Source organism: Scatophagus argus, chromosome 19, assembly GCF_020382885.2.
Source record: "Scatophagus argus isolate fScaArg1 chromosome 19, fScaArg1.pri, whole genome shotgun sequence".
Taxonomy (NCBI): Eukaryota; Metazoa; Chordata; class Actinopteri; family Scatophagidae; genus Scatophagus; species Scatophagus argus.
In genome coordinates this window covers 7962074-7976911 of record NC_058511.1, presented here as the reverse complement: position 1 = coordinate 7976911, position 14838 = coordinate 7962074, and the positions used below count along the sequence as shown (strand labels likewise).

Here is a 14838-nt window from a genome sequence, read left to right as displayed (position 1 = left end):
ACGCCTTTTCCCATGCAGAATTATTGTTAAATGTTTTTATTTACATCCAGCCCCTTGTCCTATTAATGGATTAGCTGCTGTTCAGTAAACTGTCTTATGTAACTGTATCATTCTCCGAGTCTTAAACGGGGTTGCGTCACTCAAAATAGGCTACTGTGTTTCCAGACAAACCGGTTACAACGTCTCTGTTTGCTCTAATTCCAGACATGTGACTGTGGCCTCAGAGGAATATTATCCACATAACTCATCAGAAACGTCAAGTTTAAGGAGAGGGAGTGAGAGAGAGAGAGAGAGACAAAGGGAGTGCATCTGATGCAGATTCAATCAAATCTGCCCAACCTTGTTTGCCTATAAAATGTCTAGGAATAAGTGCAGTACATCACGTTTGAGTCAATTTAAAAGATAATTATGTGTAGGTCACCAAACCCCACGCACCCCACGCTGCTTAAAGAGATTAATGATCTTAAATGCCTCCCTGATGTGATACACCCCCCCCCCCTTTTTCTCGACGTTTTCGAACTGATCTGTAATTTCCATTAGAATGATAATGAGAGGAATAATGAGTGCCAGACTTTCCAAATGGACGCTAGTAAAAACACGACTGCGCTGGCATAATTGTGTGCGTGCGTCGGGCTGTGTGTGTGTGTACGTCAGTGGGTTTACAAGCCACATGCTTTTTGTTTTTGTTTTGATGGAGGAAGGGGGAGTGGGGGGGGGGGGGGGGGGCTGGGTTGGTGAGTGGGACGACTCTTACCTTCCATCCCGCAGAGCTGTTGCTGTCGCCTTTGTCTTTGAAGTAGGGGATGGATCTCACCATCCAGTCATAAATTTGGGACAGTGTCAGTCTCTTGTCCGGCGCGCTCTCAATGGCTTTGGTTATAAGGTCGGCGTAGGAGAGATTACCCCAGGCGTTCCGGCGAGATGATGCTTTCCTTGGGGTCTGCTGGGCCAAGCTGCTCGGGGTCAGAGCGCCAGAGGTGGACGTCGGGGAGTGCGTGGAGAGCGGGGAGCCTCCGCTCTCCTGGCCGGGAGAGGAGAGCGCTCCGTCGGCTACGGGGCTGTTGCTGCTCTGGTCCTCTGTCGCCAGGCCAGGGCCATTGACACTGATGGCTGTCGGGGTGGCATTATCCTCCTCATCATCCTCTTCCTCGGGTATAATATCTGTGTCATGGCTCTCCGGTTTCACCGCGTTAGAGTCTGGTCGTGGCAACGGCCAGGTGCAAGATCTGGGCCGCTGCTGGGGCTCGAAATCCGGATCGATGACCACGTCCAAGTCCGGGAGTGGGTCGGGGAGCGGAGCCTCAGCCATGATCTTCTGCTCCGGTCACAATCTCGCCCCCGCTGCCAGGTAATAAAGTTACAAGACAAGATATGTGGAGCTGTCAAAGTCGCGTCCCATGAATGCGCGCTCCCGTCCTTTGTTGCTATTCCACACCAGCGAAGTCCCAACAGGACCAGGAGCAACTTAAGTTATTAACGCCTGTTGAGGATACAGAGACAGAAAGAATAAACCCAACACATTCGGTTAGGTCCGAGTTAAAACACAGCTTGAAAGATACTCACGGCGGCGGATAGTCATTGCAACCTATTTCTGTAAGCTGAGTTACAACAAACTACAAACAGATTGAAATAAAGCGATTCTCTAAGCTCCGCTTCATTATGAAACACTACTTGCTCGTTAATAAGAGCCCCACACAAAATCCCGTCCTGGTGCAAGGGGTCTGAATCCACCCACGGGAGATCTATGGCAGAAGAAAGTGCTCAAACCTCATCTCTCTGGGAAATAAATGCGCTCTCAACACTTTAAATGAAATACCTTGCACGACCAGTTACTCGCGCTCCGTGGTGCCAAATGAATAAAACCCAGAAGAGACTAGATCCCGGATTGTCCACGGCTAGTTCCAGATGCCATCTTGACTCTCTCTTCTTTCACTCCTCAAGTGCGCTCTGCGATACAGACAGATAGGTTGTGTGCAGGGCAAGTCAGTGTCGATGTGGAATAAGGCTGCCACCTCGCTCTGGGTTACTACTGTATCTCGATTTGCCTTCCACACAACGCCGCGCGCGCGCACATACACACACACACACACACACACACACACACACACACACACACACACACGCTTACGTACACACTCACACACGCGCATGCAAGTCGATCAAGGGCCAGCCCCCTGGATCCTGTGCATGGGATCGCCTTTTAAAGAGACACTACAGTCCAACAGGACGGAGCGATCTGTGCGCAGGTGGAGGCTGGGACACGTCCTGACATGTCGGTTAACAGGTTCAGAAATAGAGGGATAGAACAGAAGAAGAATAAGAGGGAACCATTAAAGTTTTAAAGTTTTTTTTTTTTTTTTTACTGTCGATTTTTGTGCTGATAAAAGGTGCGTTCAAATGACAACCAAGCGTAGGATACGTGTGTGGTGGATACTACAGGTGTCCCTTTGGTGCAGCTAACAATTTTATTGTCAATTATTGTGTCAGTTACTTTCTTGATTAATCAATTGTTTGGTTCATAAAAACAAAAAAGGTGTCAGTTTCACAGAGCAGAAGTTGACATATTCTAATTACTTGTCTTGTCCCAACACATGGCCCAACAATCAGACATTAATTTAATACTGCAGAAGACATAGAAAACCAGCCAATACTTACATTTTAAAGTAGCAGCCAATGTAAGTAATGATTTCCTGTTAAAGAATGAGTTGTCTCACCTCCACAGCAGATTTTATCAGCTAATTACAGCTTTGGAACAAAAAGTGTGCTTCAAAAACACCTTTAAAAATAATGTCTCCAAAAATGTACAACATACAAAAACTTTCCACCAGGGTCCACCTAACATTATCCCATGTTTCATAATATTAGCCTACAAGTAATTTTAATGATTAACTACTATTTACAAAATGTAGCATTCCAGTATATGTTTCTGACATGATGACACCTCATGGTGAAAACATTTGAAATATTAACTCATCACGTACTTAAACACCCGTATAGTTTTTTTTGATTTCACATCACTCATTTCAGCAGCTGACTGTGCCTTTAATCAAAGAACCAGGTTGTCAATCACGACCGTCACGGCTTTCAGGCCACGCCCCCTTTTTCTGGAGAACTGGTCAATCTCGTTCAGGATGATGTCATCGCGTTTATTAGCCAGAGAGATAAGGGCAGAAATCCTAGATGGTTCTCCATCCTGTAAGTGATGTTCTGGACACCCCCCTCCTCCTCCTCCTCCTCCTCCTTCGCCTCCTCCTCCTCCTCCTCCAGATCAAAACAGCCTCGTCCACATCTTCTTTGTTCCACCGAGGGCTGCCTGACATGCAAGGTGCGCGTCCACCTGCGTGTGCTCACGATTTCTGTGCAGGAATGCGCGTTCACAGCTGACCATTACAAGATATTGCTTGAATATTACCACACTGACTTTATGTTGTGTTTATGGTACATTTATTTTAGTTTTGATTTGACATCACAATAGTATGTTATTATTATATCAGTATATGATATTGTGCTTTTATTTTGGACATAACATAACATAACATAAATATTATTGTGCCTGCCTGTGTTTTATTTTCACCACAGTGTTCACTGTCAGCAGGCTGACAGACATGCTCCCCAACAAGTTTGGATGTTACCGTTTAACTGTGGTCATCGACACCCAGATTGGCACAGCACACACACACACACACACACACACACACACGGTCATTTACAGCAGCAGTCTGGAGTGTGGACTGTACAGGATTACAGGAGATAGACGATCCACGCATTGTGATGTGATGGTTTTTTTTGTTCCCCTCACATCAAAGAGAATACCTGATGCAGCAGTTTGGCTCCTGCAGAGAACTATAGAGTTAACCGCCCACTGGATGTACAGAGAGAGGTTAGGATGTCTGAGAGTGTGTGTGTGTGTGTGTGTGTGTGTGTGTGTGTGTGTGTGTGTGCGCACGTGCAGAAATACTGTTTTACTTTGCCTCATGTTTAGAATCTTTTTTAATTTTACATTTAGATGATAGAAGAAGAAATTTGCTATTTTGCTATTGGCAATCATTAAGTAAAGCAGTTATTTTGTTTCCTCTTTATTTATTAGCGGACATGCAAGGATTGAAACAGCTTTTTAAAACTCCAAATTGTGTGTGCCTGCACACATTAGGCCTAAGTCCAGAAGAAGTGTCAGACATGCTATTTCAATACTCTGCTGCAGTGTATTTTGTATTAGGCCAGTTTATTCTGTGCAAGATAAACCATCTTACACCCCAGATGCCCATTTACAGGCTATGATAGAGTTGCATAAGACATATTCATGCAAACAACCGCAATCAATTTGTGTTATTTCCTCACATGTGACCCTTTTAACCCAACACTTTACCAGGTCTTTCAGGTTTGAACAGCATAATCCAGAGGATGGAGAACTTGATTAAACACTCATATTAGGACAAGATCTGAGCTCAATTCAGTCTTTAACATATTGCTGTAGTCAACTTGGCTCAAAACTCGATTTCATCCATATTTACCAGGCCTTCCAACATCAAAGTCTTATGACCGTACGAATCTAAATTTAATGCACATCGTGTGATTGATCCAAAAGACAAAAGGTGAACTGTTCCCCGTCTTCCCTTCATCAGCACAGAGCATCAAGACTGCTGTCCAGAGAGGATGGAGACTATACGACCACCAGTCTAATCCAGTGTGAATCATCCAATTACAACAGTCACAAAGCATGGTGGCCATCTCTGTTTGCGTTTGATATCGCCGCCTCCCCCCAAAACAGCATAATGCTCTGATTGGATTAGGGGCCTTGGCATGGGTGTGATTGATTTTCCTTTAACTGAGAGTTATGGTGAGAAAGACTTGTGGCCTTGCTACTGACACCCCCCTACTGTTGTGTGTATGCTCCCATGCACGCATCCATGCAACTGCACATACACTCAAAGCCATTTACTGTCGCTTAAATCTAAAGAGATGATACACTCACTCTGATGTTTTTGTACTTTTGTGATGATCCTGGCTCTGGCTGTGGACATTTGGTACAAACACAGTATAAAGCGCCCCTGATGTGGATTCGGTGGGTGCTGCTCACTGTTCTGACTTGTCAGGGTGGGCTGGTCCGGGCTGGAGTGGTGCACTAGGATGACCTCATCCTTAACATGGACGCAATAACAAACCTTATAGCAATTGGTTGCCCATTGCTGCCACCTACTGGCACAAAGGAAGAACTTCTAAAACACTCCAGACTAAAAATTTCTGTCTGCATTTTAATTATGAGAAAAATATAGATAGTTCACACTTCATACCAAAAAAAAAAAGTCAAGGTTACAAAATGTGACAAAAATGTAATATTTGCAATATTCATATTTTCTTATATGTTGCACATGAGATCAACTACTTCCTATTGCATCTTTTAAGCTTCTACTACTTTTTGTTCTGTTTATTTGTGTATATTTTAAAAGCAGAGTTGACTGTTGATCTTGGCCACGCCCCTGGATGCCCAGACTTCAGGAAAAGTCCAGAAACCAGATCACAAAACTTGCTTGTCTTGACAACTTTATTACATAGAGATGTTTTTACTATAGTGTTGCAGCCTGTAGTTGTCTATGCCACTGCATGTAACAATGCAAGACAAATTTCCCTTTTCAACAGTCACAAAGTACAGTGTCAGAAACAACAACAGCTGTGGTCAAACCATCTTGCTAAAGTCGTGTTCAAGATCAAGAGCAGCTTAACTTGATTAAGACCTGGGAGACATCAGTGCCCATCTAACAGCCACGGAGCTTAACACAAAGACACATCCATATTTCTCTGAATTCTAGTTCATGAAATACATGGATTAATATCATGCATAACATTTTGAATTTATACAGGGTTTTAAACAACTGAGGTTTTATTCAAGACCTGCACAATGACTGACACCGTTTGTTAAAACCGCCAACTTGAGAATATTTTACCCTTTTCCTTTAACCCACTAGAGGGCAGCAGTCAACTACTCTGAGGACACTTGGCCCCCTTTCCCTCTGTGAAGTGAGCACCTGCTTGCCTTGTTGTTCACTCATGTTGGAGAGGCTTCCATATTCTTTAAAACAAATAGTCCACAAGAGGGAGAGAGCACACCTCACAGAGGAGGACCCGACAGTAAAACATTCATAAGACAGCGACAAGTCACATCTAAATTGAAAACAGGTATCTAATTTCACTGTGGATATCAGGTCTTGAATATACTTGAGCAAAACTACTGCTTATTCCCAAAAAAGACTTGTTCACTTCTATTTCTGCCAAATAGGAACTTCTCCTATGCAGCGTCAGTAGTTCGCGAGGTACTGTGTTGCTTGGAAGTATATGCTTCTCAGTCAGTGAGCATGTTCGCTGTTGATGTGTGTCTTGCTGTAACTGCGGTCTCCCTCCATCCAGTATGACTCCGTCTGCATCTCCACGAGTCTGGAAACAGTCCTCTGGAAGGCAAAGATCTCCTCCTCGGCTGTGAACAGAGTCAGGCGCTCCGCTGCCTCCTGGAGAGAGGAGACGTTAGGGTTAGAGAAACAGGATTAACACCAGGAGGTTGCCTGTTTGATTCTTGGAGCTGCCGGATCAGGGTGTGTGTGAGTGTAAGTACGTGAGTGTGAAAATGGGAAAAGAGGATGTTAACAATTTAAAAACAGAGAGAGAGAGGGAGAAGAAGAAGAAAAAACACCTCAACAATGATGTACAATGTTAAATAACATAACGACTCCATAACAGGCTAAAAATTACATGAGCTTAAAATTATGAATATGTAATAAAACTGTTAACGTGAAATTTTAACAACCATATGCTGCAGCAGACCATGTTAATGATATTATCCTTAATTAAGTGTGTAATACACAAGCTAAAAAACATTTAGTTAATCTGTTCTCATCCTGATTGAAGTGAACTCAACTGTCACTTGTAGAGAAATCAGTAACATGATTTTTACAAATCAGGATTTGGGGAACACAAGGAGTCCATTCATTGCTACTCGGAGACAATGATTTTCCTTCTGTTTTAATTTGACATATTCTTGTTGTAGCAGATTCTTTTTTTTTTTACCCCGCTGAGGCCCAGGTCATCCAGCAGTTGTCGGTCCCTCTCATCTTCCCCTCCAGTGTGGACAAACAGCCGGTCAACAGGAGCTGCCGCCAGCAGCACCACTCTCACCTGGGAAAGGAAAAAAACAAATGTCAATTTCATTCATGCAAGTTACTTCCTGTCTCATTAATGATCAAGTGTCTGTTTCCCGTGATCAATATTAAATGAGTGTGGTTAACCACTTACTCATAGCCTCCTTAAAATGATATCTGTTCAGTTTGAGGTGCTTTATTGCATCACTGAGAAGAATTAAGTGCATATTGACTTTTGTTTTTAACAGAAACAAATTTCCTCTAAGGCACAATAAGGAACTGACTGACAAAATTACAGGAAGTGAGTACTGTATACTGTAACAAATCATTTACTAATTTAATGTCACTAGTAATATTTAAGCCTCTGATAGTCACTTCAGTCATCAAGTGATTTACTTTTATCATCTTTTGGGAGGAATTGTATTCCTTTATTTTGCAGTCAACAGTAAAGAGATGGCAGGAAATTAGAGCAAAGTGACAGTGTGAGTGCCGTGCAACAAAATCATCCCTATTTGGGCATAAACTGGACACATTATGGTTAATGATGGGAGCTTTTATCCCTTGACTAGCTGGGCATCCCATTCTCTTTACATACACTAAATGACAAAAGTATCCAGACACACCTTTGGGATGAACTAGAACAGAGACTGCGAGTCAGACCTTTTGGTCCAACATCAGTGTCTGACCTCACAAATGCTCTGCTGCATGAATGGGCCAAAATTCTTACAGAAACCCTCCAAAATCTTGTGGAAAGCCTTCCTAGAGGAGTGGAAGCTGTTATAGCTGCAAAGCTGTCTGTGTATTTAGAATATAATGTCATTACAGTCCCTGATGGTGTAATGGGCAGCTGTCCCAATACTCATATCTATATAGTGTATTAGACTCAAATCAAAAATCCTGAAAAGCATGTAAATATTGGTGTCTCCATACTAAATAATCCAGCACGGAAAGCTGATTCTACACTGCTTTTTCAGCAGCAAGCCCGACTCTAGTTTGCCAACACGTACCTTGTTGTTGTAGAAGTTGTCTATGAGGGTGGTGAAGCGTCTGGCCTGGTCCTTCAATGCCAGCGTCAGCATGGGTACATTGCGAATGAATACAGTGTCAAAGAGCCGTGCCATTTCCAGGTAGTCACTGGCACCCATAGCCTGCAAAATAACTGAGTGGGTTTACATGGCGGAACAAAATCAGGCTTGAGCTCCTAATGTACAGCAGCACATATCAGTGCAGTGGGCAATAGTTTAAGCTGCCTCGTCAACAGTCCGATGGTTCAGCTCAGTTTGGTCTCGCCTTGGGGTCTTTGATCTCTAAATCAACGTGGACTTGCCAACATATGTCATATAGAGGAAGAAGCCTTGAAGCTTAGATACCTACAAAAGCTCATCCATGTCCACCAGGTTTGACAGACACACACACACACTGCAGGTTACTGTACCACACTGCTTTATTTCAGGCACAGTGGGCTCAACTATTCACAAAATCGTCAATAGACTTGCTTTTTGACATTGACGAGAAAATAGGACTGAGATGAAGGGAAGAGAAACATAATGCGGAGGCAATAAAGAGAAGTGCTTTGGATTTGATCAGTTTTGATTAGTGGTGAGTGCGACCTGGTCCCGGATGAAGCGGAAGATGGATAGATAGATGGATGGATGGATGGATTTTGTGTGTGAGCATACTGCATGTGTGTGTGTTTGTGAGTCAGGAAAGAATTGGGGGCGTTCTTAGTGGTGTAACTGGGAACTGTAAGTGGATTATCTGTGGTTTGAGTCCCACTATAAGTCATACCCCATATTTCCTGTCACATTACGAGCCCAAACTGTCAAAAAAAGGGCAAAATTCCCATATTTAAACTATAAATTTGCAGCAATGATGTTTATTGATACACATAGCTAAAGAAAGCGATTATCTAGAGCAACAAGCATGACTCTGAAGAATATGTGTTATTGTGGTGACTCTTAAAACAATGCTGTGCTTTACGACTGCAACGTACGGTAGATACTTTCGTGACAAAACTATGTGAAGGAAAAACAAACCAGGACGAAAACACTCACTCTGCCACACAGCTCTTCAAAAGTACAGTCGGCGATGGAGCCACAGGTCTTCTGCAGAGTCACGTCTCTGCCCAGCACTGTGAGCAACCGTGGGCCTGTAGCTGCGTAGACACACAGCCAACAATATAACTGCTCCTCGTATTCTACAGGTTTTACAAATGGGTTCTTTCACTTCCTTACCACTCTTTTGTCTTAAAGCCAGCTCCTCAAAGAGCGCATCCAAGTGGGCCTCCGCACCAGGCTCCCTTGTTCTAAACACACACACACACACACACACAAGTGCACATACAGGCAATGAAACAGAGAAGGAGAAATAGGATATGAAATTAATAATGGTGAAGTGGCCACATCAAACGGTGGCAGCGAGGAGAGCACAGGAGGAGGAGGGGTACTTAGCTTTTCACTCCATCAGTAAAAAACAGGATGTTAGGCTCTAAACACAAGCATTAGCCTGTGAATGCATGTCAGAATGAGACCGTAAAGTGTGTGTGTTTGTGTCCCTATGTGTGCTTGTGTTTTAACTCCAGGTAAAAGGGTGTGATGTGCTTTATTTACATACAGTGAAAAGACGAAAGCACTTGAAAGCTCCAATACAGCAATGAGCAACAGTAGTGTCATTCATACCTTGTTTGTCTGCGTGTGTGTGCTCCTAACAGCGTATACGTAATGAGGTAAACAGAAAACTAGCTTTTAAAGCTCTACCATTTTCTCATATTCTATTGATTCCTCTTTCAGCCTTTTCACTGGTCTCTCAAGGTAATGTAGGGCTTTATTAATCTCCAGGTCTGTTTCTCTCCATTTAGCCATCTGTTTGCCTCCCGTTTCTGCCCTTCAAAACTGTGCACAAACATTTCTTGCGTGTCCGTGTGCGCGTATGTTTGTATGTTGTGAATGCAGGCTAATGTTGACTCTTTACCAGACTCTGGCATGAAATGGACTGTAAACAGAAGAGCTAATTGGATCAATATTAGTAGTGTGTGTGTGTGTGTCTTACAGGTAGTAGCGTTTCCCTGCTGCTTCCTTGAGCAGCCTCCTGTAGTCAACTCCAGAGTCCAGGCAGATTGTGTGGCAGTACTCCTGCCCACGTGCATGTACACAAATACACAACATACAGGAAAAATAAAAAGAAGAGTCACTCAAAGGGCCAATATTAAAAACAGGCCTGTTTATTTCAAACCAATGCCAGAAAGAAAAATAACACAAATTAGAGAAATCACAAAAATTCCAGCATACATGCTGTTAACCACAGGCAACTAACTTCAATTTACAAATAGCAGTTTTTAAAGTTAGTATAAAAAGGATCTTCTGTGTGCTACAGCATATTCATCCTCCCTGATTGTTTTTATTGCACACATTTTCTCACATTCGTACTCTTCCTTTCTTTTCTTTTTTTTTAAACAAATTCCAAGACAAGAACCAACAATGCTTTGGTCCATCTCTCAATACTCCTGAGCGTTTCTCGGTGACAGTCCTGACTAGTTCCTACTGAACACAGATAGCTCATGAAGATTTTGTAAAAAAAAAAAAAAAACAGGCTAAATAAGCCCTATTTACTAAAATAACTGGCCAGGGTTGTTTTTTTAATGTTGCTCCAACATGTGTAAATAATGCATTTGTTTGGGACTATTTTCAGTATTGGATTAGTCTGTACTTAAAGCCGCAGGGCGGCGCAGGTTGACTTAGACAAGCTACGGTGTGTGTGCAGCCTGGTCTGCCGGTGCAACAGTGTGGCATTCATGTCTTTTTAATCAACATCAATAGAGGTCTAGGGCAAAGAGGAATAAGATGAATCACAGAGACAATCCTTGTTAACATTGGATCAGTTCATTGTTTCTGCCTCGTCATGGCATTGAAACAAAATACCCACAAACTTATCGTTTAAGTAGTTCATTTTATTTGTCTAAGAGTATGTCATCATTCATAGTTGCTCATCATTCGGCCTTCAAGATAAATCTAAAGTCTGGTTCAAATCTGCACTTGGATTTCAAATGTAGTTCAGTGTTTCTTGTATTAATATCTATCTAAAAACATAATAATATCCATCCATCCATTAATCCGTTTTCTATACTGCTTATCTGTCAGGGTCAGGGGGGAGACACAAGGATAGACAAGCATACGTGCACACTGGGATTCGAACCTGCAACCCTATTGCTGCAAAACAGTGCCGCCCCTAGCATAATAATGTAATGTCACTTACTGAAATATGTACCCACTGTATAGAGATACACTTAACTACACACTGATGAGTATCCAATAAGAAAAATATAGAATATCACCAAAAAAGCTGGTCTGAGTTTCATATTAATGTTGTCTACGTAGAAACTGGTAATAAAAATATGAATATAAACAAAGCTATCAGGTTAGATAGCATCTTTTAGGTTTAGGCTGATCGTCTTGTGGAAATCTTTGAGATTGCTGTGTTTGTGCTGTTTCTACATGATACATTATTCTTCCCATGAAGGGCTACAGTTTGCAAAAATAAAAGAACAAGTGAACAAATTTAACAACAGGGCAGCGTGGAAAACAGGAGATGTCTTACCCTCCTCTGACAGCGCTGGGATTTTGTGTCACTTCTTCGCGGTTTATTCAGCTGATCTATTGTTCCTGCAGCTATTCAAGGGTGTTAAAGCAGGGGTGAACTTATGATGCAGAGTTCAAACTTTTCTGCATAGTGTAAAACGTCAACAGGATTCATGTCAGGGAGTACAGCACAAACTATAATCATCATCTCCACTATTCTATCAAAGAAAAGAAAGGAATTGCATATCATCCCATCCACGCCATTGCCGGCTGACTGAGTATTCGACGACAGCTCCAGTAAATTATGAAATCAGTGAATTTCTGCCACTGGCCTCCTTAAGCTGCAGGATAATTAGTAATCATCACAAAGCAAGGGGACGGAAATACTCTATTCTTCTCTGCTGTCAACTTTTTATCTCCATGTCCGCTCACACAAACGGGGTTCCCACTCTGAGCCAATTGGCTGAATCAGGCTTAATAACAACCTGACAAACTCACCCTCCCCCACGCACAAAAGGGAGGTGTCATTTCATCAACCTACTGTGACCCCACCAACGGGTAAATAGTCCCCCCAAAACGGGGAAAAAAAAAAACAACTTGTCACCATCGGCGCCACATCATTAGAACCTCAGTTTGTCTTTTCTCCTGCCATCTTCTACTCCCTCCCTTTATGAGCCGTCTCTACCTACGGAGAAGACGGCTGATGCGTTTCTTAGCGAAGAAGTGAGGTACAAAGAAGGAGGAATGGAAACACAATCAGTGATGATGATTCCATTGGTTATTTATAATCAGATGAGGCTGAGGCCTTGCGGGTCATTACTTGATTATCCATCTTGAGAGGATTGTCAAGTTCTCACTCCTCCAAGATTTCATCCGCCTACACATTGTGGTCTTGTCCCCCTCCACCGCCACCACCACCACCGTCACCACACTCCTTTCACTCCAGTGTTACTTTGCAACTTACAGTCTCATCTCCACCTGCCCCTTTAGCTTCTGTTTATCTTGCAGTACTGCTGCAATGTTTCTGCCAGGTGTACTCCCGAAGCAATGAATTAATCGGTTAGAAATATTTTGATCACTACTTAGTCTCTCTGAGGAGAAATTACAAACATTTGCTCGGCCCAAGCTCCTCAAATGTGAGAATTTGCTGCCTTTCGCTATTTTATGTAATTGTAAATTGATATTTGGGTTTACACTGTCGGACAAAACAAGTAATTCAAAGGCATCATACTAGGCTCTAGGAATTTCATAGTTTCATCAATTATTCAAGAAATTAAGGAACAGATTAATCAGTAATGAAGATGACAGTTTCAGACATAGCCTGGTGTAAAAGTCAGTCTGTTTATTCTACAATGCCTAAAATCTACACTTAGACTAAATTACATATACGCTTAATGGTCAAAATACCTGAAATATTCTTCATGAAATACACTGATCAGATAGTCACAGATGGAATTAGAAATTTTATTATATTATAATATTGGGATAAAAGTAAAGCAAACATCGCTTTGCACATGGCGTTTCTTTTTAGATTACAATTCATCATTCATGTCCTGCCGTTGCCCGACGCTTTTTATTTTTCTATTTCACTAATGGCTGAAAAAAATAAAAATAAAGTAGAACAAATGTCCAGCAATGTGGCGGACATTTTATATGACTATAAATTGAATATATTTTGGATTTTGAACTGTTCATTGGACAAAGCAAGAAACCTGAAGATGTCAGATGGCATTTTCATTATTTCCTCACATTTCAGAGGTTTAACTCTTAATCAAATAATACCAATAACAAGCGACTGAAACTGAGGAGCTAAATAACCATTTGTTGCTGTCCTTATTTTATTATTATTCCGATAGCTTACTCTCTGGCAAGCAGCACCACCGCAAATTAAAAGGTTTCACTACTTGCACAGATGCATTCACGAACTCGAAGACACAAGTGGAAGAAGGAGAGACAGAACAGAGCCAGATGACAGACATGAGAATCAGAGTCTCTTTTAGAAGAAAGTCATCCAAACACATGTAGCTCCAATCATGTCATTGTCCAAGCTGTCCAGTGCTCGCTCTGGACAGCCGTTTAGCATAAAAACAGAGTCGCCTTTTTTTTCTTTTTTTTTTAGCGGCTGTCTCTGCTTCCCTCTGTGCCGTATCTTTCTCTGTCCTTTACTCCTCAAAAAGTTGCTTTTGAGTTTTTCAAAGAGCGCGGTGCCATTGAGCTGCAACAAAAGCCAAGGATAGCTGACTATTGGGCTCTGATGAGGTCCACTCCCTCATTACCCAGCAGCAGAAAACATTTGATGCTTTTTTTGTTTGGCCCGGAGAATTGACCAGGCCTCAAAGAAATGTGGGGTGGGAAGGCTGAAAAAGAGAAGAAGGGGGAGAGAGATGGAGAGGGGGAGAGAGAGAGAGAGGGAGAGGGAGAGGGACAGAGAGAGAGAGAGAGAGAGAGAGAGGGAGAGGGAGAGAGAGAGGGAGAGGGGAGGAGGGGAAAGGTTGTCGTTCATTCAACCATGTGTGTCTTACAGCCTTGTGTGGAGGGACAGAAGAAAAGAGGGAGGGAGGGAGGGAGGGATAGAGGGGTCGAGAGAGAGAGACGGGGGAGAAAAGAGAGAAAGCTTAAAACACTGCCTTTATGCTGGCAAGTTCTGGACGACTCTTCTGACATCAAAGTGTTTTCACTAACTGGGGAGCTGCTGTGCGTGTGTGTGTGTGTGTCTGGGGGGTGGGGGGCGGTATCTGGTGATTGTATTCATTCATGGGCAGTCAGGGGGGTACATGACAATGTGAACACCCTAATTACACCTAATGATCTATTCCCTTAAAGTGTGACCGCCTTGGGCCAGTGATGGTTTGTTCTGAGAGGTCGTTCTCACAACCTCCCCCTGCCTCGGCTGCTCCTCTTGGGGAAACATCTTTTGAGTTGGAGGCCCCACCTTTCGTGATCCAGGACCCCGCTGGACCCCCCACCCTCAGCTGTTCTTGAGCTCTGCTGAGACCCAAAACGCTCCAAAACACGAAGGAGTCTGTGCCATACCTGCACCTGGCCAAAGGAGGCTCCACATGATGGTAGCAACACACAGACGGAAGAAGCTGAGCACATCATTTTAGTAATGAAAGCTCTGACTGGCTTCAAAACTA

The 14838-nt window shown here is 42.8% G+C and overlaps 2 protein-coding genes across 3 annotated transcripts in view; both read right to left on the bottom strand.

Moving 5' to 3' along the window:
• foxo3b (forkhead box O3b) overlaps window positions 1–2797 on the bottom strand; it is a 42620-nt gene extending 39823 nt beyond the window's left edge. Inside the window, exons 1-3 of the mRNA XM_046372327.1 lie at window positions 2656–2797; window positions 1817–1947; window positions 755–1480 (exon numbers count right to left, since the gene is read on the bottom strand). Of these exons, the coding sequence (XP_046228283.1) occupies window positions 755–1309 (555 nt within the window). The 5' untranslated portion in view covers window positions 1310–1480; window positions 1817–1947; window positions 2656–2797. The remainder of the gene's footprint in view (window positions 1–754; window positions 1481–1816; window positions 1948–2655) is intronic.
• Window positions 2798–5219: 2422 nt separating this feature from the next.
• The window catches only part of afg1lb (AFG1 like ATPase b), a 24939-nt gene continuing 15320 nt past the window's right edge, over window positions 5220–14838 (bottom strand). For both annotated transcript variants that reach the window (XM_046372641.1, XM_046372642.1), the window contains exons 8-13: window positions 10176–10258; window positions 9362–9432; window positions 9182–9282; window positions 8135–8275; window positions 7057–7164; window positions 5220–6500 (exon numbers count right to left, since the gene is read on the bottom strand). In XM_046372641.1, the coding sequence (XP_046228597.1) occupies window positions 6342–6500; window positions 7057–7164; window positions 8135–8275; window positions 9182–9282; window positions 9362–9432; window positions 10176–10258 (663 nt within the window). In that variant the 3' untranslated portion in view covers window positions 5220–6341. The remainder of the gene's footprint in view (window positions 6501–7056; window positions 7165–8134; window positions 8276–9181; window positions 9283–9361; window positions 9433–10175; window positions 10259–14838) is intronic.